This window comes from Styela clava, chromosome 2 (genome assembly GCF_964204865.1).
Source record: "Styela clava chromosome 2, kaStyClav1.hap1.2, whole genome shotgun sequence".
NCBI lineage: Eukaryota > Metazoa > Chordata > Ascidiacea > Stolidobranchia > Styelidae > Styela > Styela clava.
In genome coordinates, this window is record NC_135251.1 from 14,005,735 (window position 1) to 14,032,702 (window position 26,968).

At 33.6% G+C, this 26,968-nt stretch overlaps 2 protein-coding genes across 5 annotated transcripts in view; both read right to left on the reverse strand.

Annotated features, from left to right (window-relative positions):
• LOC120336085 (spermatogenesis-associated protein 6-like) lies at positions 1–26,464 on the reverse strand. 3 transcript variants are annotated; one of them, XM_039403687.2, is made up of 15 exons: positions 26,450–26,464; positions 13,482–13,653; positions 12,858–12,980; positions 12,451–12,556; positions 11,859–11,984; positions 11,371–11,528; positions 10,169–10,310; positions 9,160–9,335; positions 8,595–8,709; positions 6,704–6,772; positions 5,713–6,237; positions 5,009–5,162; positions 4,471–4,612; positions 3,016–3,089; positions 1–2,472 (listed from the first exon to the last, which is right to left on the reverse strand). In XM_039403687.2, the coding sequence occupies exons 2-15, from the start codon at positions 13,530–13,532 to the stop codon at positions 2,331–2,333; spliced, it is 2,103 nt and encodes a 700-aa protein (XP_039259621.2). In that variant the 5' UTR covers positions 13,533–13,653; positions 26,450–26,464; the 3' UTR covers positions 1–2,330. The 3 variants fall into 3 exon arrangements, with proteins under 3 accessions (XP_039259621.2, XP_039259623.2, XP_039259622.2); XM_039403688.2 differs by having other exon boundaries at positions 2,335–2,472; positions 3,000–3,089; XM_039403689.2 differs by lacking the exon at positions 5,713–6,237.
• Positions 15,456–26,968, reverse strand: part of LOC120335282 (phospholipid-transporting ATPase ABCA1-like) — a 38,943-nt gene continuing 27,430 nt past the window's right edge. For both annotated transcript variants that reach the window (XM_039402769.2, XM_039402768.2), the window contains exons 34-48: positions 26,172–26,289; positions 25,450–25,624; positions 24,939–25,108; positions 24,688–24,865; positions 24,017–24,178; positions 23,136–23,219; positions 22,804–22,945; positions 22,156–22,267; positions 20,485–20,673; positions 19,747–19,961; positions 19,157–19,353; positions 18,515–18,735; positions 18,045–18,174; positions 17,646–17,759; positions 15,456–17,178 (exon numbers count right to left, since the gene is read on the reverse strand). In XM_039402769.2, coding sequence (XP_039258703.2) covers positions 17,050–17,178; positions 17,646–17,759; positions 18,045–18,174; positions 18,515–18,735; positions 19,157–19,353; positions 19,747–19,961; positions 20,485–20,673; positions 22,156–22,267; positions 22,804–22,945; positions 23,136–23,219; positions 24,017–24,178; positions 24,688–24,865; positions 24,939–25,108; positions 25,450–25,624; positions 26,172–26,289 — 2,336 coding nt within the window. In that variant the 3' untranslated portion in view covers positions 15,456–17,049. The remainder of the gene's footprint in view (positions 17,179–17,645; positions 17,760–18,044; positions 18,175–18,514; positions 18,736–19,156; positions 19,354–19,746; positions 19,962–20,484; positions 20,674–22,155; positions 22,268–22,803; positions 22,946–23,135; positions 23,220–24,016; positions 24,179–24,687; positions 24,866–24,938; positions 25,109–25,449; positions 25,625–26,171; positions 26,290–26,968) is intronic.

The following is a 26,968-nucleotide window of genomic DNA, read 5'->3' on the forward strand; positions in this document are numbered from 1 at the left end:
TACAGTGTGTAAAAATTAGATATGATTATCAACTATCAGCTCTGCTTTCAGTCCTTCACCATTTATTACGTATAGATGTACTAAATTTGCTGGTTACAAAAATGAATTTTGAGTTAATTATTTATTAAAATGGACATTGAAACGGCTTGCTCGAATTATCCATAATCAGAAGCTGGTTATCAAATATGAGTCGATAAATCGTTTGGTAAATTGATTATCACTTTATGAGTAAAAAACGAGATAAAATCCAACCTTATTTGAAACATAAAAAATATTCAAATCTAAAACTTTGTACATACCAATGACAATGACTGACAGCCATAAGTATAAAACATTGATAAATCTATGAAGTTATAAAATAACACAAAAATATAAACCATTTTTTAAAATAATAACAAATGACAAAAACATCCTACAATTACTCTAATAGCAAGCACTCCAACAAAATAAGCAAAGGCAATTACTGTTGGTGAGACACTAATTACAAAATAGAATTTTATTCGCTCTGGTTTAAGACTAGTTAATTAAATCCCATCTGTAATCACATTTGTAAGAGCCATAGTAAAGTAAAAACCTATGAGATTGCAATCTGTTTTTTCATAGTCAAGGGATGAAATTATATTTTTAAACATGGAGACAGGAGCCCGAGTCCTAAAGTTTTATAAATGTGAGTCAGAAGTCGAAGCTGGAGTCATTTTTGAGTAAGATTTTTTTTTAGGATTCCAGGGTAGCATCAACATAACATATGTTGGTATTTTTTCAGGAAAAAGTGAATTCTCAATATTTGAAAAATATTCTGAAATTTTAACTTTTGAACTCACTTCTTGGCAGCAAATTTAAGCATTTGATTTGGATTTCATACGACTCTAACTAAAACTACAACTTAAGATAAATAACAGTAATCACATATAAGAATTGTCACCATGACCAACAACCGTTACACCACTCATCTAAGACCCCATATCTGTGAAATTGGTATGAAACATAATTGTGCAGACATGCCCAATTAAACATTTGAATTGACTTGAAATTAATACCATTCAATTCTTTTCAAATTCTTGATTCCTTGAATAATTTAGATTTATATTAATTGAGAGTTATATCGGAAAGATTTTCATTGCAGCATGAAGAAAAAGGCCTTCATTAAATTTCTGGAACTTGTTAAATATCAAATCAATCAACAAATCACTGGCTATTTCAACTTCCCTCCATCACAAATTTATCGAGGTATATATGTTCTTTGCGCAACACGACCGAATTTAGAAATATTGTTTGTGTACTACCAGTAGATTATTTTGTTTTGCCATCGCTGATATAAAAGCAAGAGCTAACATTGAATTTAGTTTCGTTGACTTTGTACAAAATTACAATATACACAACAATTATACAAATATAAAATAATTCGGTCTAGTTTTGGACACAGTGCAAGATGTTACTGTTATAAAATTGTCTAATTTTGAAAAAAATTTCCACAGAATAAAAAAAAATTAAGGTAATTGAATACCTACCGTATATCAGTGTTACTACAAGCATAAGATAAAATGATAAATGAATCGAATGAGAAAAGCTGAATGTTTAACAAAAGATAAATAAATTTGAGTAAGCTATTTAGGATAAATTGTACATTTTCTAGGACTGACAGGTAAATTCTGAGTGAAACAAGATATTGACGATCTTTAGTTTCACCTCAATTAAAATGGTGCTCATCTATGTCGAGCGGAATAATTTGATGATGTTATTGATAACTGCATTCGGATACCATGAAAATCATGAAATGGATTGATCGAATTGGGAGGCTATTTGAAAGTCCTAGTCAAAAACTAATGAAAAATAATTATAAAGATCAGAGATGTTTTGCAAATGAAGCACTTTACTTGGGTAACCTAAAGCTAAGTCTTAAGCAGTCAATCTAAACAAATACACATGAATATGTCTTTGAAAACCGAAACTTCTAACTTGCCATTTATTTCTATTCGACACATTCCCAACTACTATTTTTCATCACAAATGAAAGTAACATCAGACATAAATCATGATTTAACTGCAAAAATAATGAGCATACCCCACTAAAATACTGTCGTGGGTTCTTAAAGATATACCTTTTTTGAATATTGTTAATTTTATTTCAATCCTAAATGTACTGATTATACTTCTCTCTTTGAAACACATTTGAATCATGGAATGCTAGATGAAAATGATCAAACCACTAGAAATATAATATGAATCTCACAGTATATCTGTACTTGCAGAGATGGCATATTTTCGTAAAATAAACAAACTTGTGAATACGTTTACAATATAATTGCTAAAATAGCCTGTCAGCAAGCTTTTCATTTGCTGTTCTTTAGATTAGTATAAATGTCATCGTAAATTTTATCCAAGTTATTTTCAAAAACTGCACGATGTGATCTTCCGGTAAACACTGATGCCATTTCATTCCAGTATTCGTTATCATTGAGACGAACTGACACTCTAAAAAGAATTAAAGACAATTTTCAGGTTCATTCATGACAAAACATTATTGGTCTACAAATTTAGCATTATTTCAATGGCAAAACTTTTGTATATTACGCTATATTCTCGTCATTTTGTTATTATAGCTAAAATCAAATTTACATAGTTCCATATTTTTTACTGCATTTGCAAGATATTAAATATACAGCAATTACATTAGTTATTTGAGCTATGGACCGCATGTATGATTTTTTCTCATAATGTAATATCTCTTCATTATTTTCTTGCCTTTATTTAATCTTAAATTAATTCGTATACCGATTCTTGCATGATGAAAATCCGAATCTGGCAACAACTTCAGATCTCCACTTACTAACGGTAATGCTAGGCCATTCCTGCGATTTTACGGATGTATTTTTTGTGGTCAAAATATAGAAATTTCTAAGTATTTTTGATAACAGGTGAAATTCCGAGAAATATTTTTACATAATGATGCAATTAGGCAACATACACTACCACAGCACACATTTCTACCTTTTGTTTACCTGAAATATTTAATACCTTGGTGGTGATGGACTCCTACTTCTACTCATTCTTTGTCGATATCTTTCTTGACCTTCTTGCATTGCATTTTCCTAAAAGAAATATATTAGGTCAAAATATATAGAGATATGTTGTCACAATGTTTTCAGCCAGTGAGGAATTCCTCCCCAGACAGTAACTCTGAATTTTTTGGGAAATATTTCTTTGTATTCCTTGTAGTCTTATTATTATTATTATTCAATTTATTTATTATTATTGTGATACATCATACATATTTATGTATTATACATTATAATGAAATTATTTAAACTCTTTTGAAGTCAGAGTGCAAGTTTCACGCAACACTAGCTAAAGATCCTTTAAGGATTCAAAAAAATGAACAGAAAACAGTGAGGAGGAATAAAGATAGTCAAAATAAGCAAAGGGGGGTAAATATAGAAAAAGGTTGGAACCTCACTGTATTTGCATGAGCGAGCGATAGATTTTTCCAATACATACTTGAAGTAGAAAAAGAAAAACAGAAACTACAATTTGGGCAGAAAATAAAAATATCATCATATTTATTTCAAAGTCGTGGTTCTACAAATAGCACAGTTTTGAAAATCGCAATCAATTTTGACAGCAGATGTACACTACAATGTAAAGATGGCAGGCTTCTGGAATATTTTTTTTTGTTAATAAGCGTTAAACTTAAATTAGGTCAAAATCTGGGGTTCAAATCCCACACCATCTCACCCAGAGTGTAATAAATTGGCAGGCAATGCCAAACCAGAACAATTCATTTTTTTAAAATGATAATAGCTCCTTACTTAGATGAGGCTGGTCATGCAGAGCCTTGTTAGGACTTAGGAGCTACAGACATATAAATATGTCCTTGAGTCTAATTCTTGGGACAACTTGGAAGACACACAATCCAAAGTAGTAGAAGTTTTGAAATTTATGAACTTGATGTGCTTAAAACATGCTTATGACATCCACTCTAATGAAAATACTTTTGATCATGATTGATACATAGTGCATGGGTACAATGGGTACTCCCGTAGTGTGTGTACCAGGTTAGGGTTAGGTCATAATTTTATTCGTTTTTCTTCATTTTAGTTCTATTACGAGTTCGGGGAATATGTGTGTTAGCCAAGTGAATTTACCCCCTGCCATAGGTTTCAGTCCTTTCACACAACTTGATGTAAAGTAGGCGAACAAAATTAGTAGTTACCTCCATATCGGTACACACACTTCCAGGAGTGTCCAAAAATGTATCCCTCCAAAATTTCATCCCTTTCAAGCATATTACAATATCTCTGCACTGTATAACAGATATTACCTAAACAGACTTGATAAAATAATACAAGAGAGCAATGCTTAAATGCATGGACACAAACATTGCCCATCAGTACTGTAATGCGAAAATGACATTATTTATTACTATTATCAAGTTAGCTGCTATATTTAGTTTCTACAAATTTCCCTTCTTACTGCTATTTGTGTCGCTCTTGGTGAAGACAATAAAGCTCGAACTCTATCTCTGATTTTTTCATAAGGAGAAGAATGTCCTCTCATTCTTTGTTCAAGAGGTGTGCGATGTAATATTGAACTTGGAGTTACCGTGGAAGACTCTCTGAAAAGTAATGCACAGTTGCATAATCTTTGAATAACATAAAGGTTATCAAATTTCAGGTTCAAATCCCATTCTCCCAGATCACCCAGAGTGTATAATAAATTGGGTAGGCAATGTTAGGTCCTTCCAAATTACAAATTGTTTGATATCAGTGGCTGCCTGTCAATGAGCATCATGTGAAAAAAACATCAAGCATTCTCCACCCATGATTAGGAGTAGGCTTTCAGAAACAATACTTCATTCCAGCTTTTAGGTGAAATATAACAAATAGAAAATTTAACAGAAACAAAAACCTCCATCTAATACAGAGTCAATGTACACTTTTTCTCAAACAGAAGAAAAAAGTAATCATGAAAACCAATCATCCAAAAAGTGACATAACTGAAAGTAACTTACCTTCCATAAGTTGAAGTAGGGGCTGTACATAGATCAGCAAGTGAAAACCTTGGTTCATGGGGTGAAGGATTAGAACGAGCCGATGACAATCTACTGCCAGTAGGAGTTCCTCGACCACATCTCATTGAAGTGTGTAGGTCACTGCCAGAACCATCTGTAATAAAACAAAATCAGAATATAATGCACAACAAGAATTCACAATATGCATCAACAAATCATGGCACTTAGGTGGTATATGACATGCAAGTGTGTTGTGTCAAATAAAGAAAGAAGTTATATTCATGTTGCATCCAATGGTCTTCAAGGGTTTAGTATGTTATGTATACATATGTTATACTTTTGTGCCAATGTAGATGTGCATTTTTATGCACACAAATCAATCCAAATTATAAATATTATCCATTTTTTACCCAATTGTGCCATGTTAGATTTTTTCCTCCATGACATAAGACTATAGTACTATTATGATTCTAGCCTCGATCGATAGAAGTATCACTGTTGGTTAGTTGAGTACGAGTCGTGAGTAAAGTCACGATTCATCTGAGTCTCGAGTCTAGCCTCGATCGATATGATTAGTTGAGTACGAGACGTCGTCATTTCCTTTAGATGAGTCTGAGTCTTTGATAAACAGCGAGTTGAGCTCCTCTCCCCAATGGAGTGAGCTGTTTTTCAATTGAAAAATAATTTATGCATAATGAAAACACCTTTAAATCTGACTAATCCTGATTTCTTCCTCGTATTATGTTTATAATTATCGAAGCTATCCTTTCCTTTATCAGATCTTCTTACTTCACTGAGAAGATCCTCAAGACATGCAGTGATTCTATTTGCCGTTCTACGGCGTTCACGAGCAGAACTATACTTAGAAAATGATCTAGTTGTTGGCGGTGCACTCCGAGACACTAAACATGACTTTAATCTAGGTTTAGAGGGAGAAGGACAGTCGCTGCATGTTATAGGACTAGCTTCACTAAAACGCAATGTTCTTGGAGTTGATTGTCTTCTAGTTCTCGGACTATGTACTCCGATAGGGATAAATGCCTCACATCTGCCTTCTGGAAAGCGAGCGTCCTGCTTTGTGGATAAGTATCGCGTATATGAATGAAAAGGACTAGGAGATCTCTGCCATGGTCTGTATGGCTTTGGTTTTTCTAAGTATCCTGTTCTATAACTCTCCACATAATTCGATCTTGCTATATCTGAATACTCTGATGATATGCTGTCGGTATCTGAATAAAATGATAGAAAATTAAGGAATAGTACATTGTCTTATTCTGTTCTTAATAACAATACTGTACTGCAATGCCATCTTTTTAGAATATAGACAGGGTGCAAGTGCAACCAGGCCATATAACGATAGGTTAGATCGGAAACATTGCCCAACATTGGGATAGTATTACGCCCTGCTCGCTTATAAAATATCTTTGTCGTATCAAAATATAAAAAGGCTCATTCTCCTTAATTATAATAGCCAATTTGATTGGCTTCGTTTTTCATTTCGTAAATCGCATTTTAAAAAAATTCAGCAAAAAGAGCTTGCATGCAAAAAAAAAGAGCAGTATTGCATTTGCATCCTTGGATATAAAAAAACAAGTGTGCTTTGGTGATGCTTTCATTTAGCAATATAAAAATATTCTGAGATCTTTAATTTAGATCTTAATAAAGAGAATAAAAACGGTTAGAAATTCTTCATACCATCACTGCTGTTACTGAGTTGAATACCATATCCATTTCTAGGAGATGCCATACCATTTTGTCTCGGAGCTGGAAAAAAATCATAAAATCGATTATTATTATTAGGTAAATATGAATGAGACACATAAAAAACAAGTTAACAAGATATCCAAAGTCCCAAAATAGAATCATTACGAAACCAATAGGCAATAGGCATAAAAATGTTTTAAATAAAGAAATTAGTAATTGATATTTTGAAAGGACATTGGATCAAATTCAAGAAATAATTTAACTGTTATGATCAATTGTCAAATTTATGTTGAATTATATTACAACTTAAATCAGTAGAAATATTTAACCTGAAGAACATAGGTAAAGTACATAACAATGATACACAAAGATATAAAGCTATCTTGAATTCACTCACAAAACAACTTTCATTGGAACATAGACAATAGAGGACAAGAACTATACCAAATGTACGGTCCATAGTTGATGTGGACACATTTTACAATAAAGGGTATTTATACTGTACGATCATCGAGTACTTAAATACTTAACTGCCGGTATTCAACAACTTATTCAATGAGTAGCTTTTCCATTGTTACTACAGTACGACAGTTGTTTTTAAAGGCCAGTACTAACGTACGAACGACTCATCTCAACTTTCTTTGTTTACTATTACTCGTTTGTTTGTTTTGTATTTAAAATGTATTTCATTGTAGCGTAGCGTGTTATTCCCTAGCCACATAGGTGGAATGTAAAGTTACTGTTAAGATAGGATCTTGGGCAAACTACCGGTAGGTGCATATGACATTGAAAGTTACAGAACCTGTAGATCAATGCTTAAGTCATAATGCGAAAAACAAAATTGAATATTTATTGATTCTGAATACAACCTATTAATAATGTATTAATGATTATATAGCAATAATTGGGTAGGCAATGCTTGAAAGATCCCTGTTTTTCCAAACTATTGTAGCTCCTGACTTAACAATGGCTGCTCATGCAGAGTCATGGGCGCTCCACAAGTATGTATAAAAAATATGGAGGTAACTAATTTTGTTCGCCTACTTCACATCAAGTTGTGTAAGGGGACTGAAACCTATGAACAGGGGGTATATTCACTTGGCTAACACAAACAGTCCCCTAAATCTAAATAAGGAAAATCGGAATAAAACTATGGCCTAACCCTAACCTGGTACACATACTATGGGAGTACAGAATCCTGTTCGAAGTAAAAGACATATGAATAAGTTTAAAAAAAAATGTTGAGACAAATTTGCACAAATAAATATTTCAATAAATTTGGGAAATTGAAAATAAAACTTGTTCAAATTTGCTGTACAAAAGTTAAAGAATTGGTATATTAGCTTGGAAATCAAATAATGATTTTTCAAATAATACCATTTGCTGAAATATCCCAGAACGAAAATTTAATACAATATTTCAAATATAACAAACTTAATAAATCAACATATTTCAAATACAACGATATTTTTGTAGGACTATTCGCATGGAATTCCATTTAGAAAAAAAAAGTTATGTGAACTAAAATTTTTATACATATTTATCTGAACAAGGCCCGCACAAGCAGCTACTGATATCTAAGAATATGTAAAAAATCCGCTATTTTTGGAAAAACCAGAGTCTCTTCAGTTGGCAGTGCCTACACAATCTATTAAGTCCAATATTATCATTTTTAGCAATTGTAGTATCAAATCACTGTTTACTGCAACATTCCCAATTTTCAAATCCAAAATCATTGAATACAAATTTCTGCACTCAACTTGTGTGCTTCGTTGAACATGATACGATCTTCAATAATCCATATTTAAAAACATTATTTTTGAATGTATTCGAAATAACAAAATATTCAGTTAGGCCCTCCCTGCCCATAGATACTACTTACATAAATTCAATTTTCTAGTCGGTGTATAACTCCGCGACTGAGGCGTCCTACGTTCACATGACGGTGATCTTGGAGGTGGTGGAGTTCGCTCTAACGATAATGCATCTTCTGGCACCTAGCATTTTCCATCGATAATTAAAGAGTATGAAAAATATAGGTTACAGGGGAAATGCCATGTGAAATACTGGTCAGTGACCATTGTTATTCAAAGTGAAAAGAACATTAGCATACATTCATAGTTGCTAATATTGAATATAGCAAATTCTTAATTTTTGGAATAATTTAGATTTTTATTCGTTTAGTTTTTTAACATACAACATAATCTGGTCAGACAAAAGATAAACTTAATTTTACTTCTGGATATTAAAACAATTGAAAATTTATAAAAGCAATATATCTCAATTATTCTGTGATACCAAATATTCTTATTGGTATTTTCAATGACTTGTGGAATGTTTGAGCCATCCCTGTTGATGACCAGGTAAAGTAAACTCAAGTAACATGGAATGAAATAAAGTAAATATGATAAGTCATCCAATATTATTACACAAATTAGACCCTATACCTTTCGAACAACGAATTCTGGTCTACTATCAACCTCAGTCTTGAATGGTTTTGAACGGGTTGCGGATTCAAATGGATCGTTGATTGACAACTCTGCCATTCTTCTTCTTGTATATGGTGATGGAGATCGAGCACGGGATGCAATAGTTGGTTGTTCATAACCCCACATTGTTGTTGCTGTAGGTAGAATAATATGATGTATTTTACTCCAAATAAGGCTCTGCACAAGCATTCATAGGAAAGCTACTATAGTTTGGTACCAGAATCTTTTCTGTTCGACATTGCCCACTCAATGTTCAACACCATTAGTGGACATGAGAACCCACAGATTTATTTAGAGCGGAAGGCATGAAATAAACGTCAACAGCAAATGCCGATTATTGTTGAAAACAAGCATATTTTCAAGTAAACAGTTTCACCTTTAATGCTAAACTGAAGTAAGACTGCAATACAAAAGTAAATCTAAAGCCCAAGGTACATCAAGGCTTAGTTCTTATTCATGCCTGTGTATTTGGATACCAAAGAAATAAAATATCAGCATTACCTAACAGCTACCCTCAAATATATAACCATCTATCATAACAAATATAGCAAAACTACAATAGATAACATGCTGGATGATAGAACATCACAGAATGCAATACAGAGTGGGCATTGAAACAAAAAAAATTATTGATTAAATTTTATCAGGTACTACTTAATATAATTGAATGAGGTGAAGCAGATGAAGTAGATATTTATGAAAAATATTTGCGGTATTCAGAGAGGAATAGCGAAGAGGCAATAACACAGTCGGAAACTCTGATACGGATTAGAGATTAAGGGTTCAAGCCCTGGTCAGAAATCTCATCCATGGTTTCATAAGTTGTATAAGATATATCATAATAAAAAGACAGTGATCCTCAAACTTTCTTGATCCGTGGCCCTCTTCCAAGTACCCAGCGGCCCTCTGCTCGTCATTGAAAAAAGTTGCAAACTGTACTGGTACTGGTGGAACAAATCTAACAAACCTCGGTTCGCACTTTTTGATCGTTGATTTGTTCTCCCTCTTCCAATTTCTGTTGAATTGCTTTTTTTCGTTTTGCCTTTTTTAACAGGACTTCTCTGTTTCTGAGGTGAAGTTTTTGTGCGGATACCACTACTCGTTTTTGTCTACAATCAATGGATATAAAAGTTAATAACTACGCTCAAATTTCACTATTAAAGTGAAACAATATACATTTCCAGGCTTCCAGCGTTCTGATATGCTGAAGACGAAAAGTGAAGCTAAGAAAAATAATGGCCCAATTGAAACACTTTTAAATAGCAGATGACAAAGAGTTGCGATGATTTCAAATTGGTCTGATAATATAGTAATGTAGCAACTACAATCATCAATTAGATTCATAGATTGAGATAATCCTTGTACAGGGTTGTAGTCAATGAGATGCCAGATGGCTGAACGATCTAGACCAGTGATTCTAAAACTTTCATGTACCATTGATCCATTGCCTCTTTATAGCGCATTATACATCATTATTTCCCCCTTCCCAAAAGCAATACAAATGGACGTTAATTTAAAAACAAATTTATTACAAATCAATTGATACACTGTATACTACCGGTAATTAAAGTAAGGTACATGGTGTTTTTCTAATGTTGTGGATGAGGTGATATTCAACGAGTTATCTTAGTATTCATAGACATTTTAGTTGACTTTCCGAGATCGTGCCATCGCCCCTCCTGTTTTTTGCTCTCCATTGTGGGGAGTGCAGGGGAGCTGGTTTAAAATCACAGGGGCTCCGGGTGCAGCTTCATACTCATATTGACATTTTTAGGTGTTACCACTGACATTAAACATCAGCCCAAATGCAGTTTCATGGAAGCGGGACCCAAAACAATGAGGGTTTCAAAAAACTTACGGTACGATAAAAAAAACACAGTATAATAACTTGAAATATAATTTATCTTTATAGGTATTAGAAAATTACAAATGTGAAATAATAATTATATGGTTAGGAGCTGAAGCCACTAAAAGTTTTGGTAGCTTGGCTTCACCAAAATGTCACAGCTCCATGGCTCCAGGCTCCAACTCCCCAGACCTGATTGTGGGCAATATTGCCCACTTTGAGATCAATGATTTATCTAGACTACCTAGAAATAGGGATAAGTTTAATGTAAGGCGACCTGGATATAAATATGAAAAATACAAATATAAAGCCTATGTGCAAACCTTATGTGTAGGTGTAGGTATTGGGCCACCGTTTGCAAGAAGTGGCTGAGGTGCTGATAAATGACGTTCTTTTCGTTTTTTGTCTCCTAAAGATTTACCAGATGATGTCACCTCTTTTATTATTGTTCGGGATGAAAATTCAAGTTTTGGTGCAATCCCTTGATAGAAGTAAAAAAACTAGGCTTCAATAACTTTTTAAATTACCAGTGAAATTTTCGAAGATAAATGAATTGTTTGGTGAGTCAGGAATGTTTCAGAACTTTATACATATCAAGTATAATTTGAAACATGATTTCTAGAAAAATATAATGAGCAGAGAGACATTAATTTAATATGAGTTAGTTACTTAGCTTTTTTGCACTTCATAGAAATCTATTTCTTGTAGCTCAAAAGAAAAACTATAGCGTGTTAACTTTGCCTTTCTATCCATGGGAACAAACTTCACGACTAAATAATATACCTATTGTATAGATATAGTATAAGTTTACCTGGAAATGAGGCAGTTCTTTGAAATAAAACTTCTCTATCTACACCGGGATAGGTTGGACTAACTTTGGGGGTTGGAAATAAAAAATCTCTTGCATTATCTGTGTATGTTCCAAGAAGTTCTCCACCTGGAATATGGTTTGTAAAATAACTATATTTGTCTAATTCCAATCACATTTGTGTGTGATGCTTTACAATTAGAGGAGAACTAATAAATGATACGCATATCCCCACATACCAGCCGATCTCGCATATAAGCCGACCTCCTAAATACGGCCTTAAATCGGTCAATTTATAAAAATTCGCATATCAGCTGATCCTACAAAACACGCAAGTGATCCTTTGTATGACAATTGACAACCATCGCTATTACCGTGTGCACTTAACATGGTTGAGTTGTAGCTGTTGAAATTGAGTTAGCTTAATGTCATTTATTTTAAGTGCGATCATTTATTTCATTTATTTTATGCGCATATGACACGACCCCTTACTTTGGCAAATTTTTTGTTAGTTTTAAACTCGGCTAAATGCGAGGATATATGGTCCATACCTGTAATTCATATCACACAAAATAAAAATAGGTCTATTACCTACCTGGATAACTAAGTTGAATCAGTTCCATATTAACAGATTCAGAGCATAATTCTTGAGCAACTTGAATAGGATCAGTAGCTTGGCAAAACACTTTCTCGAATCGTATCTTAAATATAAATTGAAAATTAAAGAAAATAAGAATGTAAAATGACTCAAAATTTAACTGTTAATATATTAGGGCATTGTTACAAGAAAATATTGACAAACATATGATATGGTGGTATATTCCACTATGATAGTTTAAAATATTATCGTCATTAATTTCAAAATACAGCAGAAAAAAGATTACCGGTATATGAATTGCTTCAACAGTTATAGTAAGTTCAGAATATACCAGATAAAATAAAAATATGAACTGATGGCATCTAACCTAAGATAGAATTTATGGTAAGAAAAATTATTCTCACTCTTTCGTGAAATAAAAAAGGAAAAACAGGTGGATGATATTGAGTTCTTTTTAATTGACCAAATATTTCAACATTTAAGAAAACATCTTCTCTGGCAGGAAGAAATACTCCTGGACATGTGACCTGAAAAATGAAAAAAATATATATATAACCAATTCATCACAGTTACAAAATATCATACTTGAGCCATGCCTGAATGTATTTCCCATCCCATCACGAATAATAATGTTACCATAACCTTGCCAACACTGAGTAGAACATTTTCATCTATTACAGAGTTTCTAAGACTGGGGCTTTGACCCCCATAAGAAGCCACGAAGCAGTTCTCTGGGGGCCCACGAGCAAAGGCCTCATTGACTACATTAAATTAAATAGCTTTTTTTTAAACGAAGCACATAAACTTTTTAAACTGATGAAACGCATTAAAAGCACAATTAGCTAATTCAATAGAAGAGCAAGCAGCCACATTAGTTGGTAGGCTTTTGAAGGGGACCATTAATCATGAAAGTTTGAGAACCAACGATAATAAGATATGTTTGCAATTATTACTTAGAGCAAATCCTTTCAATGTTTTACGAGGAAGAGTAAATAAAGTTTATCAGAATAACAAAGGAATGCACATACCGCATGAAACTCTACTTCTACAACAACTTTAAGAGCTTTCCTCCTCGGCATTTTGTTGTTCAAGAGATTTCAGAGATAAATCATTTCACAAAATAACTAAACAAGTATGTGATGTTTGCGATATTTACAACAAGTACAGAAGTAAGTTATCTATAATTCATTACAACAAAAACTGTAAATCATATAACATTTTATCTTTTATCTTATAAAATGTCCACTCAATCTCTATCAATATTTTACAGATACAGTGATATATTAAACGTTAAGCAAATTTTCAATTTGCAAATAAACATAGATACAGTAGATATGGATTAATACAGTAATGTCAGAATGTAATATGAATGAGATACCGTATTGACGATCTTCAAATCCAAGAGTAAGTAAGAACTTAATTCAGTACTACATACAGACATACTAATTACTGAATTAAGGTGATCTAGACTAATGATCCTTTTACATCATACAGCATACTCTTTATTACCGAATCTGTGATGATATTATTTTCTTGTTTCTATAGATACGATATTTCATTTTAGAATTTAGTAACAAGACCCTTTCCAGTTTGAATTGTAAATCCTCTGCGTCTAATGGCTGAATGACTTCCTGTAGAATATTTCAACAATTACTGAATTAATTAATAAAACATCCAAGTTCAGAAGTCTGCAAGAAGTTGCAAACTCTTCTTACTGTCTTATGATTGTTATAATATGGGCATGCTTCAAAACGCCACATGACAGCTAAAGATTTAAATTGCCTTTACTAACTTTTAAATTGCCGACTCATTTCTGTATTCACTCATTACTGCATTACTGCATTGCTTTCATACTTTGCAATGTCTGAATGTCATTCTAATCTTGGGATTCGGATCACTGAATTACTTTATCCAAAACGGATATATCATAAAATATTGTACATATTCTGACTCTAATAACATAAATTCTGCACTAGGCTCCAGAATTCAGTCAATCTGAAGCAAATCGACAGATCGAACAAGTGAACAAATAGACAAAGGCGAGTTGAATCTACCGGCAAAAATGACGAACCACAACATCGCTGCAGCGAAGAGAGAGCAGCCGTTGATAGTCCATGTTTATGACATCAACACTGACCGGCCACTTCCCTTCTTTAAATCGTCAGAATTCGGTAATGGAAATGAATTTCATATTTATTTCGGGGGAGAAGAAAGCCGATAGGACAGCTTACTGATATTACAAATAATGGCCTCTTGTCAATGTCGGGTATGGGAATATTTGACAAGTCAAGTCTGGCGCGGCGGTGTGTCTCAAGGGGCTAAGCGTTAGAAATACGCTCGCCACCGCACCTCTAACTACTCTGCATGGGTTCGCAGGTTCGAATCCCATGCAGGGATGGTGGATTGCTGGACTTCTCGCCGTCGTTGGGTGGTTCACGTAACCGCTGGTCGGTTACGGCTTCCTCCACCACCAAGTCCATGCTTCCGAAAACAAACAATCCGGACGAGAGGCCGTGGTTCGCCATATGGATAAGCCGTCTTATCGGCTTTCCTCTCCCCCGGGATAAATATGTAAATCCATATTTGTACGAATTTTTTCGTAAATTATTCGCGCCACCTGATACGGTGCTCCTTTGAAACTTTCAATTGATTAGTTTCATTTACAGTATGAACTTCACAGAAATAAATGATGAAATTTGAAACTCACACCTTGCTTTTTATCATCGTACAGTATAAGCAGATATCGCCTTTAGTGTCGGCAAATGAGCCGCAAAACTATGCTTATACATTCTTAAAGGCCGTTTCGAGGAATAGGCTATGGACGATAACTGTAACTGCAATGTGTACTTTTAATGGCATAAAAAATGAAACAGTAATTTTTATCTCGAACCCTTAAAACTCCGATATTGGACCTCGGTCAACCATGCTTCTTACTCGAAAGCGACAAAGAGCTCTAACACGAAATCCATCCTATCCAGTTGGGGCATAAAAACGAACGCAAGAAAGTCAAAATATTTCATTTATTTTACATGCTGCAGATTACATTCACTGTACTGTAAACGTAACATGATTAGCAATTTACAGAATATGAAACAATATTAGTGCAAATGCATGTAAAAATAAAAATTATTTTCTGAATCTACAATTAGTACTTACAATTAGTACCAATAAAATACAAATTCCATGCATCTAATTAAAAGACATAAAAGGATATCAGAATTTTTTGTCGAAACTGTGACAAAACTTCAGAATATGGTCCATTTTATTAAAGGTTTGCTATTCCACATTTTCGCATAGAATAGCTGAAGATGGTATTTTGCGTTATGTTTACATAATTACTTAATTAACATAAAACATACATTAAATTCACTCTTGTGATTAGTTATACAAAGTTATTGGAACGAACGACGTCTATACTAAGTTCTCATTCAATCTATGCAATTTATTTCATAAAAAAGGTACCGGTAGTTCAAAACCCTCAAACTTCAACAGGTATTAAAATCCACAATGTGATAGATAAATTTGAACTCACGCAAGAAGGTAATATTCTGCACTAAATTAGGTAATTCTAATATTATTCAATATTGGTGGTCAATTACGACAGGTATAAGTTTAAGTTCAGTAACTAATCACTTGCTAATTCATAGCAAAAATAAAAAAAAGGATGTTGATAGATGATCGAATTATGATTATATACAAAAAACATTGCATTGTTGCATCACAATTTGCATTGATTGCAATTGAAGTAACTAGACATGAAAAAAAATGATATCAAATACTATTTAGGTTTTTATACACTACTCTATTCTACACTTAAAATTGGCAGATAAATGTTCAAACTATATTAATATAATATTTTAAAACCATTGAAATCATTATTTTAAGAGTTTCAAACTAAATACAATAGGAAAATGGTTGATTCATTCAAAAACGGAATTTTGAAACAAGGAGTAAAGTAGCCGGGAGCAATCACAAATACTGCATTAATGAAAGTTTTGTAGTGCATTTGCATTCAATTGAACAACATAAAAACAACAAAACTGAATTCAAATTGCACATAGTTGTAGAGGAGATTCAGCCAGCAGCTGATAGTGACACTAATAGCAAATTATTAGTCAGTTTTAAGGATGGTACTCATGATCATGCTGCACTTAGGAACATATAGAAATAAAGATAAACAAGGGCGCGACAATAAATAACTTTACTTCAAGATAATTAATTTGCTGTAAGCAAAGCATACGAGTACAAACTATTATTTGGCAATATGCAATAGTAAACACATAAATGAGAGATATATATCGTTTGAAAAACATGTGGGGTGGTCATCATAAAACGTCCCTAAATTTCCCCTGCAAAAACAAAACTACCTCTTTTTTCAACTTCAGTATTTTGGTCTTTTCAGTAAATACAAACGAGACTTATTTCAACCAGTAACTATCACATATTTACAGAAAAATTTCATTTCGGCACTTGATTATATAAAAAGTTATAATATGATATAATGATAATTTGAATAAACTACAACTAGAAATTGTGCTGCATGGAAAAATATAAATTACGGTAATGCATTACAAAAACATGAAAACGAGTTGAAATTTATGCAATCACATCTTGTTTCATTGTTTCACTCATTTCATAGTTGTTGTCGCTGTTTTGTGAATTTGTAGCTATCATCACAGGCTGGTCTTCACCATCAGTCTGATGTTTTGCAAAACTAACAAATACCTGAATATAAGATAAATTGTAATTGGTATGTGTGCGTGAGCAAATTTAACTCTTGAACATTTGAACTTCTGTTTGAATCGGATTGTGCCCAAAAGCTTCAGTAATCTGAGAAGCTACGCACAAAAGTTATTTGCTCTGAAAAACATAATCCAAATGACTTGCGTTCTCTCAAGTTACTATAATAAAATTCAAAAAAAGGAAGGTATGAATCAATTTGGTTTATCTAGCGAAAGTTCACTAATATTACTTGCTATTTCGTGAAAAGAGATTATGAGATTATATTCTTAATTTTCCTTTCAATACTATCCTATTCAAGTATCCTTGTGGAAATGGACACATACAGATCCGAGACAGAAAGTAGACAAGGTAAGAGAGATCACGAGTTGATACACAGTATCCCTGTACTCTATATATTGTACAATTAATAGAAGAATGAAGCCAAAATAAAGAAAAAAGGCTGTCCATACCTCGTCCAGTGTTGTTTGACTGACAGAATAATCTTCAATATGAAGATTTGTTTTATTTGTTTCAATCAGTTTGAAGACTTCAGCAAGTTTGACTACTTCAAGTGGAAGTTGTAACTGTCAAAAGATATATATATAGTACATTTGCACGCATTACTGTTTTTTTTCCTAAGCACACAGCCTTTTGGTTGGCTGTCACTAAAAAGCTCCTCCCACAGCGTCTGGAAATATATCATCTTGCTGCTCCGAGATAAATATTCAACACAAAGATAGATTTCGCTTCGCGTCTCTCATTTTTGTTGTGAAATGGTAATTTCAATGTACTTGCCTGAGCAAGGCATGAAACATGATTCTGTTTACTATGTTATGGGGTGTTTTGATATATAGAAAAGTGTTTCTCACCACAATCATATTATGATGTCTTTCCTTCAAAACAGCTCCTGGGAAACCATCAAGAAGAAAACTTAAAACTTTGTTTAAATCAGATTCTTCACCACCTACACGTACTGACACAGTATATCCTTTCCCATATCTGTGAAGAATAAGAAAATTGTAAGCATACATTCACAAATTTTAACAGAGGTAAATTTTCTTCACTAAATTAAAAATATTCACAGGACATCTGCACAAAGTACATGATGTCTGAATAAATAAACATACATTCCCAGATTGGAACATCTCAAACAGAACAATTGGATGTTTCCGACAAGATAGTGTCATATGCTAAAGTCGACTTTTTGGGTTTTCCCTCCCCAGGATAAATGCATGAACATCATATCTTATTATACAAATTGCCTTGCCCACAATATTCTCTATCACCAGTTGCTACTTCTTGTAACAGAACTTATATACCCTCAACTTGCTAGACTCACTTATTTTTAAGATGTTGTGGAGTTCCTATACATTGAAATTTTCCATTGACCATAATAGCAAGACGAGTACATAACGCCTCACATTCTTCCATACTATGCGACGTAAGCACAATACATCTATTATGGCCATCAGTATTGTAATCTCCAACTTTAATAACTTCAGAAATTCTTTTCCATAAAAATCTCCTGGCACCTGGATCCATTCCAGCAGTTGGTTCATCCTAGGAAGACAAAATAATAACTTTCATATGAAGGAATGAATCAGTCTGGTTAGGCTTTGTTTGTAGTGTTTACTTTTTTAACCAAAGACCCGTATGCAAAACTTCCTAATTATTGGGGTCTGGTCTTTTCAGTAAATATATTACAAAGTGCAGATAAATGCATTTCAATGCTTCTGACTTCCGGGTTGAAAAGTTAACTAAAAAAGAATTTTTGAAAAAATAAGTAACCGCAAAATTTATTAATTGACATTTTTAATGCCCTTTGTAGTTGCGCATTGAACGCCAAATAGTGATTAGTCCCTAATAAAGCTATGTAAAATAAAAATAAGTCGCAAATGTCAATAACAACATGGCACATAAGTGTCATCTGTAAACTCTATAAATGTGCGTGCAATAAGTTGATGAAATTTTTTATTCTAACCAAGAAAATAACGGGAGGACATCCGATGAACGCGATAGCAGCCGATAATTTTCTTTTATTTCCTCCACTGTATGTACCAGCGGGTTTATGAGCATATTGTTTCAATCCGAGTTTGTTGACTCCCCAGTTAGCCACGACATCAACTTCTTCAGGTGGGACACCCCGTAGACGTGCATACAGTTGCAAATGCTCAAAACCTAAAAAATTGGATTTTACTTATTTTTGCAGGCTGAGCAGTGAGAAGATGGCCTATGTATTTTCCACTGCCGTATCTATCGGCATTAAAAACCAAACCAAATTTTTTACATGTCGTATTTATACTCCTTTCACTCTGAACGAAGATGCTCGGTAAATTAACACTGCCCTACAAACTGACGAACAACTCGTAAATTAAAATCTCCTCACTTCGGTGAGTAACAAATCAGTATGTAGCACGTACCAATTCAATGCAATTGTAAGGCACATTTGTGAAAAACACTATAAATACTCTAACCATGAGCAAAAATGAATACCATACTTTATATAAAAAGACAAAATGAAATAATATTACATGTTACACCCTCTATAATTCATCATTAAACTGAACTTACCAGTCAAGTGTGAATTCAGTGCATCAAACTGAGGACAATATCCAGAGTTTTGTTGAACTGCTCGAATATTTTGGTTAATACTCATTCCGCATATTTTTGCATCACCGGCTGTTGCCATCTCATCTCCAGTTAGCATTTTGAAAGTTGTAGTTTTACCGGCACCATTCACTCCAAGCAATCCGAAACACTCTCCCCCGCCTACTCCAACACACATTCTATTAATAGTAAAAGATGATGAGAATAACATAAGCTTTCACTGCTGAGCATACGCATATGCCAGAGAATAATGACTCTGACAGTAACGATCCTTAAAATTATCCTTTTGCTCTGAACAAGGCTCTTCATAAGCAGTCACTCTCAGGTAAGAAATCTTTCCGATCGGAATTGCCTACCCAATTTATTACACTTGGGTGAGGTAGTGGGAGTGGGATTTGAACCAAGATTTTACTCGCAATACCATCATAGTTAAAACTGAAAATTCAATCCTTAGGCCACCAACCCAAATTACAGAGGGCAATCTCGCCCCAATCAACAAACAAACTATGAAGTTTCAGGCAAATTTTTAGGCATTCCCCCACCCACCCCAATAATGATCGAAATAAGTTGAAAAATGTAAAAAAAAAAAATTGAACAGACTAGAAAATTTCGAGTAAAATGGACACGAAGTAACCATCATATACCAATACTCACAGAATTAAACACTATTACAGGATCAAGACACTGGTATAAAATACCTACCTATCAACAGCAAGTAATCCCTTTCTCATGGGAAATTTCTCATAAACTTTCGATAGATTTTCGACATGCAAAATGTCATTAGGATTTTGATGATTTAAGATTCGAGTTTTTTCATTGATGACATCTTCTTCCATTGTCTCATTAAACGCTGGTTCAGGGATTTCATTAACAGTAGGACGAATAAAGAATCTACAGAAACAAAGCAAGAAGTTTTAATGCAGTGGTTATCAACCTTCTCTTGATATATTCCACCCTTCGCCAAATTTACATGGATATTTGTATTTCCCCTTCGAAAACAACAAAAGTCTGCCTTTAAAGAAAGCCCTCCAAGATTGGGAAATGCTGGTATAATGTATTTAAGTACAGGTGACGTAATATTACTTATTGAAGAGCTTATGCTAGAATTCCCTATTTAATATTTAGGTGTAATGTTCAAGTGTAATTCTGATATGTATGTATTGGCAAAATTCATGTTTACTCTTCAATGTAGGAAATTTTTGCTAACAGAATAATTTCAGAGGCAAAAATAAACACAAAATACTATTGCTATTACATTGTTAAATCTTAGAGAGCGGCGGGATTCATATGAATACATTTTAAGTCTGTCGCGTCGGCCGGGAATGTATTCATATGAATGGCAACAAAACGCAGAAAAGTTGATGATAAGGGTTCAATGGCACCGAAAATACTCTAATGGAACTTTTTGAGATGCAATGTAATGAGGAAATAAATCTATATTTATTCGAGAGCTGTATCACTGCTTGGTTTTTATTATAAAAAGTAACATCCATCCGTTCAGTTTTCAACTTTGTACTAAAAATATATGCGGCCCGCTAATGACTTGCAACCCTTAATTTTGGCCCGCGACCGACAAAAGTTTGCCGACCCCTACTCTACATCTTCAGGGGTCAACATTGTTGTTTATCGGCCGCAACAGTATCATAAATACTGAAATAACATAGCTTCTCACTGGCGGCAAAAAGCATCGACACCCCCATGTTGAACAATCAATATATCTCATGAATGGTCGAAACTAGAATTTTTATGAAACTTTCTATGAAGAGTATTAGTTTATATCTTCAATTGGACGAATTTTCACAGCTGTAAGTTGAATATTGGCGCCAGATAAATACTGCGGTTTTTGCTTCTCAAAGCCAAAAAATCGTTTTCTGCCCCTGTTCAAGCAGTAATTTCTCCAAAACGGTTCAAAATAATTTGTTTCTGCGAGTTTTCCTCTGCATAATCAATCATGAACTACAAACTAACCAAATATTAACCATATGCGCCCATCCAATATTGCACAAGTTAATTTATAAGAGCGACACTTTTTGAAGTCGCGAAAACGTAACTTTTTATTTTACAAAATCACGTTGAGTTTGAGCTCTACCCAAAGACGTCTCACGCGCTCGGTCGCCATCTCGAGGGTGGATTATTGTAGATAATGATTTTCTGCGCTCAGGGATATTTTCACTAAGTTTATGGGGTAGATGTTACGGATTTTGTGGGTGTTTGAATATTTTGAAATTTATCCGGCCGATTGCAGCTAATTAGGCTCATTATCTCTGTTCTGAAAGAGTTAAATATCTGGAGGAGTAATAACATAACTGCTTTTCTTCAAATAGCATAGCTTAAGTGAAACATCATTAAATATCTAAATAACTGTAAAATTACCTATATTGTATTAGTAGGTTAATTCCAAAGAAAACCACACCAGTAATAGCCATAGCAGCAAGATTTTTTCCAGCAAGATCCCAACTGAGTGGATCAACAAATGAATTAATACCTGTATAAATATAAGACATTGTTGTGGAATAAAGAATGTAATCTTTCTTTTATTTGACGCTATTTCATGCTTTCTCTCTGAACAAGGCCCTGTACAAATAACCACTAATATACAGAAAACTATTATTTTTAGAACAAGAATCTTTCTGGTTCTGTATTGCCTACCCAATTTATTACACTCCAAGAGAAGCGGTGAGCACAGGATTTGAACCTGCGATGCTAACACTAACCGCTAGGTCACATGCCTACGAAAGCATTAGGCCTAAATTATTCAATTATTCTTATATAGATGAGAGCAACTGACTTCACGTTTGATCCTACATCGGATAAAATATTTTGAAAATGAGCAAACAGGCACGATCCTAAAATAGAATGTGAATGTGGATATTTTTCCATATTTTAATTGCGAAAGAAAGAATTAGAAACAATGAAAAGCTGATTATTCTTCCAAAAAAAATTTAAGACAAGATTGGTAGAAGAGTCTGGCGCAGGGAAATTTTTTTTATCGTACTCACTACAACTTTCAACAAAACTTACCAAATCTGGCATAAGCATCAGCAGTGGCTTGATTCACTGCCATAACAATGAGTCCACGTCCCATGCAATAATGTGGAAATATCAAGAAAACTTTCTGTAGGATGTCATTCACTCTTTGCAGATTCTCATCACCTTCAAGGAGCTGTGATGTAAAAAATAAAATTTCCAAAATAGCTAGAAGAACCAATTTCACATTAATCATTTCCAATTCCTAACCAACTGACAAATTTATGCAATAAATATACCTTCAGTGGTGGGAATGGAGAAATCCATGATTAAAAGCTATTCACTTTTACACTTGAATATTTCCAAAAGTATAAAAACGAACTTACATCGAGAATCAATGTAGCAATGCTCGTGTTGATTCCAATAAACAAATTAACGCAAGTTAAAACAACGTATGCTGTACTTGAAACCTATAAATAAAAGAAAAATAATATTTCAACAACATTAGCTGAAAAATTTTGATGGTGAAGATCGATGGTGAAGCTTTTCTATGATTTGCTTAGAAGAAGTGAAATTCCTTTTTTTGTTTATATATTTCTAATGACAACAGTTGAATCATATCGTTGAACAAAATTAGTATATTTGAGGTTATAGTTTGATGAAAATATCTTTGACTGATACCATTACCAAAAGCTTTGCACTAGCCAAACCTTAGAATATTAGTATTGGCTTGTAGTCCCATTGGAATAAGTTTTTATATCAGATGAATGCTTAAGTGAATTCAAGTTACCCAGGAGTGGTTATATGTAAGTTTTTTTTCAAAAAACGTTCATGATGCTGTATTAAACAAGCCTCAAAAGAAAAAAACGAAGACCAATGTTAAGATAAAGCTTACGCAAAGAAGGCTTTGGAGTTGAAAATGTTCGCATTAATATTTGAGTCTGAGTCATATTTTTAAACTCCTCTTATTCAAAGTAGAGTCCAAAATTTTAATTCTCTGGGGTTGAATAGGACTTTCAGACTTCCCGTCAAAACTCAACTTGACTAGGAATTCTAAATAGACATTACTCAAGGCTTAGAGCTGGAGGCCAAGTCAAAATCTTCAACCTGGTGTCTAGGGAAAGCCAAAAGTCAAAATTTTAGGCTAGCAGTCAAAGAAGTTTTCAAATTATATATAAATTTTCACCGATTCTTCAGCACTGCGTGTAAATCTCAAGCATATGGTAAATTTATAAATTCTCCCTAGAAAAAAATTGTTTTCACTTACATCAAATACAAAGCTGAACGGATACATCATCGGTGTTACAGACCATCCATATAACAGCATCAACAATATAAGACACGGTAAGTTCTGAGGAGAGACGTAAGCTTTTGTTTGGAAACAGACAAATATGATGACAACAATGATCATTGGAATCAAGTAGTTGATCTGAAAACAACGAATTATAATTTTAAAGATGTAATCATGTTAAAATTTAAAACTTATGTTTTTATATTCAATACTCTATTTGTGCTGTTTTCTCCATATTAGGCCTTTACAAGCAGCCAATGTATCCAACGATATGTAAGAAACAACTATTGTAAGGACCAGAATCTTATCGGTTCAGCATTGCCAACCCCATTTATTACACCCTGAATGAGGTGTCAGACATGGTATTCAGAAATGCCCACAAAATGTATGAATGTGATCTAAATAATTCCTTGTGATGATTGTAGATAGATGTCGATGATATGAATAACTTCCATCCAGTTATACGTATATACAGTGGCCTATATTTTCTATTCAGTGCCTAGTTCAAGTGTTTGCATAAACATTTGAAACATTGGTTAAACTATATTGTCCGCTTTTCTTCAGTTGTTCCTATTGTAGCATGAAAAAGTCGGTGAAAAAACACAATTTTTACATACAATTAAAGATTTCATGTCTATCCGACATACCATGTCCCAAACAAAGTTAGCAATCCAGTAAATGAGTCTGTCAACACCACTTATAAACTGCAGATGTTTTGCTTTCGTAATTCGCTCGTCAATTAGGAAGATGACAAAACTAGCAGGTACAAATGACAATGCAAACACAACTACAATTGCAATTGCCGTATCAATCGCTGTTTGTGCCCTGTAAATAAAAAGATCAGCTTTTAAACTAAGGTCATAGAAAATTTGAAGCATTTGATAAAAAGAAAACTCACAATGCAGCCTGGCTGACTTGTTGCTTTGTATAATTCATAGGATGATTATAAACGGTGATTGCATATTCAGAAGGGTTTGCTCCAGCAGGAAGCTTAGATCTTAGCAGTCCATTGCTCATTATGTTCAGATAAGCAGGCATAGCATGAAATCCATTGTTATCAAACCAAACCTGCAAAAAAATCAAATCTTTCCAAAACAGTATCATTTCACATATCGTTATACACCAGTGCTTGTACTTAATATGTTGTCATATTGTCACGCCTCGAACAGTATTTACTGATGCTCAATTCTGCACAATAGTAATTTATAGTCTGAGCACCAATTGGCACATTAGTGATCCCCGCTACCTCTTTCAGATATCAAAATTCTATATTTCCGAGTGAGTGAGTGTGACCTTGCTTTGAGAATATTTCCTTAAAAAAAATTACGGACCAAAATTCCAAAGTTTCCCAAATACATTTATAAAGGGATGTTCTCTATCAATGTGTTGGAAAAAGGTTAAAATCGAACCTGTCCATTCTCTGTTCGCCACATATTTTCCAAAAAAATTAGAAGCTCTTTATTATCTGGTGTTGTCTGATTTAGCCTAGCGAGTAAATCTACAAGATTGTCGATAGTACTTTGCTCAAACCAAGCATTGTATTTCTCTCCCACTGACAGTCCACCATACCTTCTTTCAATAAATCTAGAAATAACAATGAAGAATTTGAATAACGTAATAAAGAGTTTGAAGAGGTACTTAATAACATTAATTATTATATGGTAAAATACCATGGTGTGACTTTTTGTACACTGAATGAATCATGAATAGTTTTGCAAAATTGTTATTGTTAGGGTTATTGTAAGAAAAATCTTTTTATACACAAATAAACAACTGATTGATTTCAATATTAAAAGATAGATGGAAGTCGGTAAAAATTCTTCAAATTTTCTCTAAGTCCTACAGGCCTGATATTTCACCGCATACTTTGCTGATTTTTATAATTCATGGGCACACTTTCATATGACATTCGGTAAAATTTCTTTCAACATTTTGATGGAATTTTTCAGACATTTCAGTGGCCATATTCGTCTTTTTGACCTCTGTATCCATATATTTGAATAATCGCTCCTTTATTAATACTATTCATTGAGATGCAATTGACGTTGGAAATTCAATATTAAAAGAGACTGAAATGACAATTCATCCATCTATTGGCTCAAAATAGCAAACCAAGATATGAGTGTTTTACCTGTCAGTTGTCTTTACTAACCAATCAGCAACATTTCTTTCAGTCATATTGTACACAGTGTCTGTTGTGTTTGTTTTCAAATATGGAGTTTCGGATCCTCCAGCACCAAGTGGGCACTCTGCAAATTTCAAAAGACTATATGCTTAAAAATTTATAATACATAATTTAAAAATGATAGTGCAATAAATTTATAAAATGTAATGGACATAGATTTTGTGCAGTTCCATACCCCAGTGGGACACTTTTCATACAATATCTTCATTCGATCAATTTTCCACCTTAATACAACCAAATACTCCAATGTCAACAAACATACGTATTTCACATACTATCTTCATTTGGTGCTCCCGAAGTATGCGAACCAAGATGGCGGACATCGGAACGTAACATGGGTAACAGGTTAGGGTTTTATTTTAGTCCTATTATCAGTTCGAAGACTAGCCAAGAGCCTCCCGTAGTATTTATACCTAAAATTATGGCCTAACCCTAACCTAGTACACATATTACATTCCGATGTCCGCCATCTTGGTTCGCATACTTCGGGAGCCCCCTTCATTTGATCAATTTTCTATCTTAATACAACCAAACACTCCAATGTCAACAAACATCGTATTTCATACACTATCTTTATTCGATCAATTTTCCATCTTAATACAACCAAATACTCCAATGTCTACAAAAATACATAAAAATATGCATGCTCCGTATAATGCTATTAATAAGCAAAAGTAATTGGAATTTGAGCGCGAATCTATTTACTCTTGAATGAACTAGCAGAGGTTATCCTTAATTATTTG

Bases quoted from the DNA above. Each gene is read 5' to 3' on its own strand.
- LOC120336085 (XM_039403687.2), bottom strand. From the start codon at position 13,532: ATGCCGAGGAGGAAAGCTCTTAAAGTTGTTGTAGAAGTAGAGTTTCAT. The intron at 3,090-4,470 runs GTAAGAAGGGAA...TATTTCTTTTAG, and splicing joins CAAGAGCGACACAAATAGCA to GAAAATGCAATGCAAGAAGG. The intron at 2,473-3,015 runs GTATTAAATATT...AATTCTTTTTAG, and splicing joins AGGAGTCCATCACCACCAAG to AGTGTCAGTTCGTCTCAATG.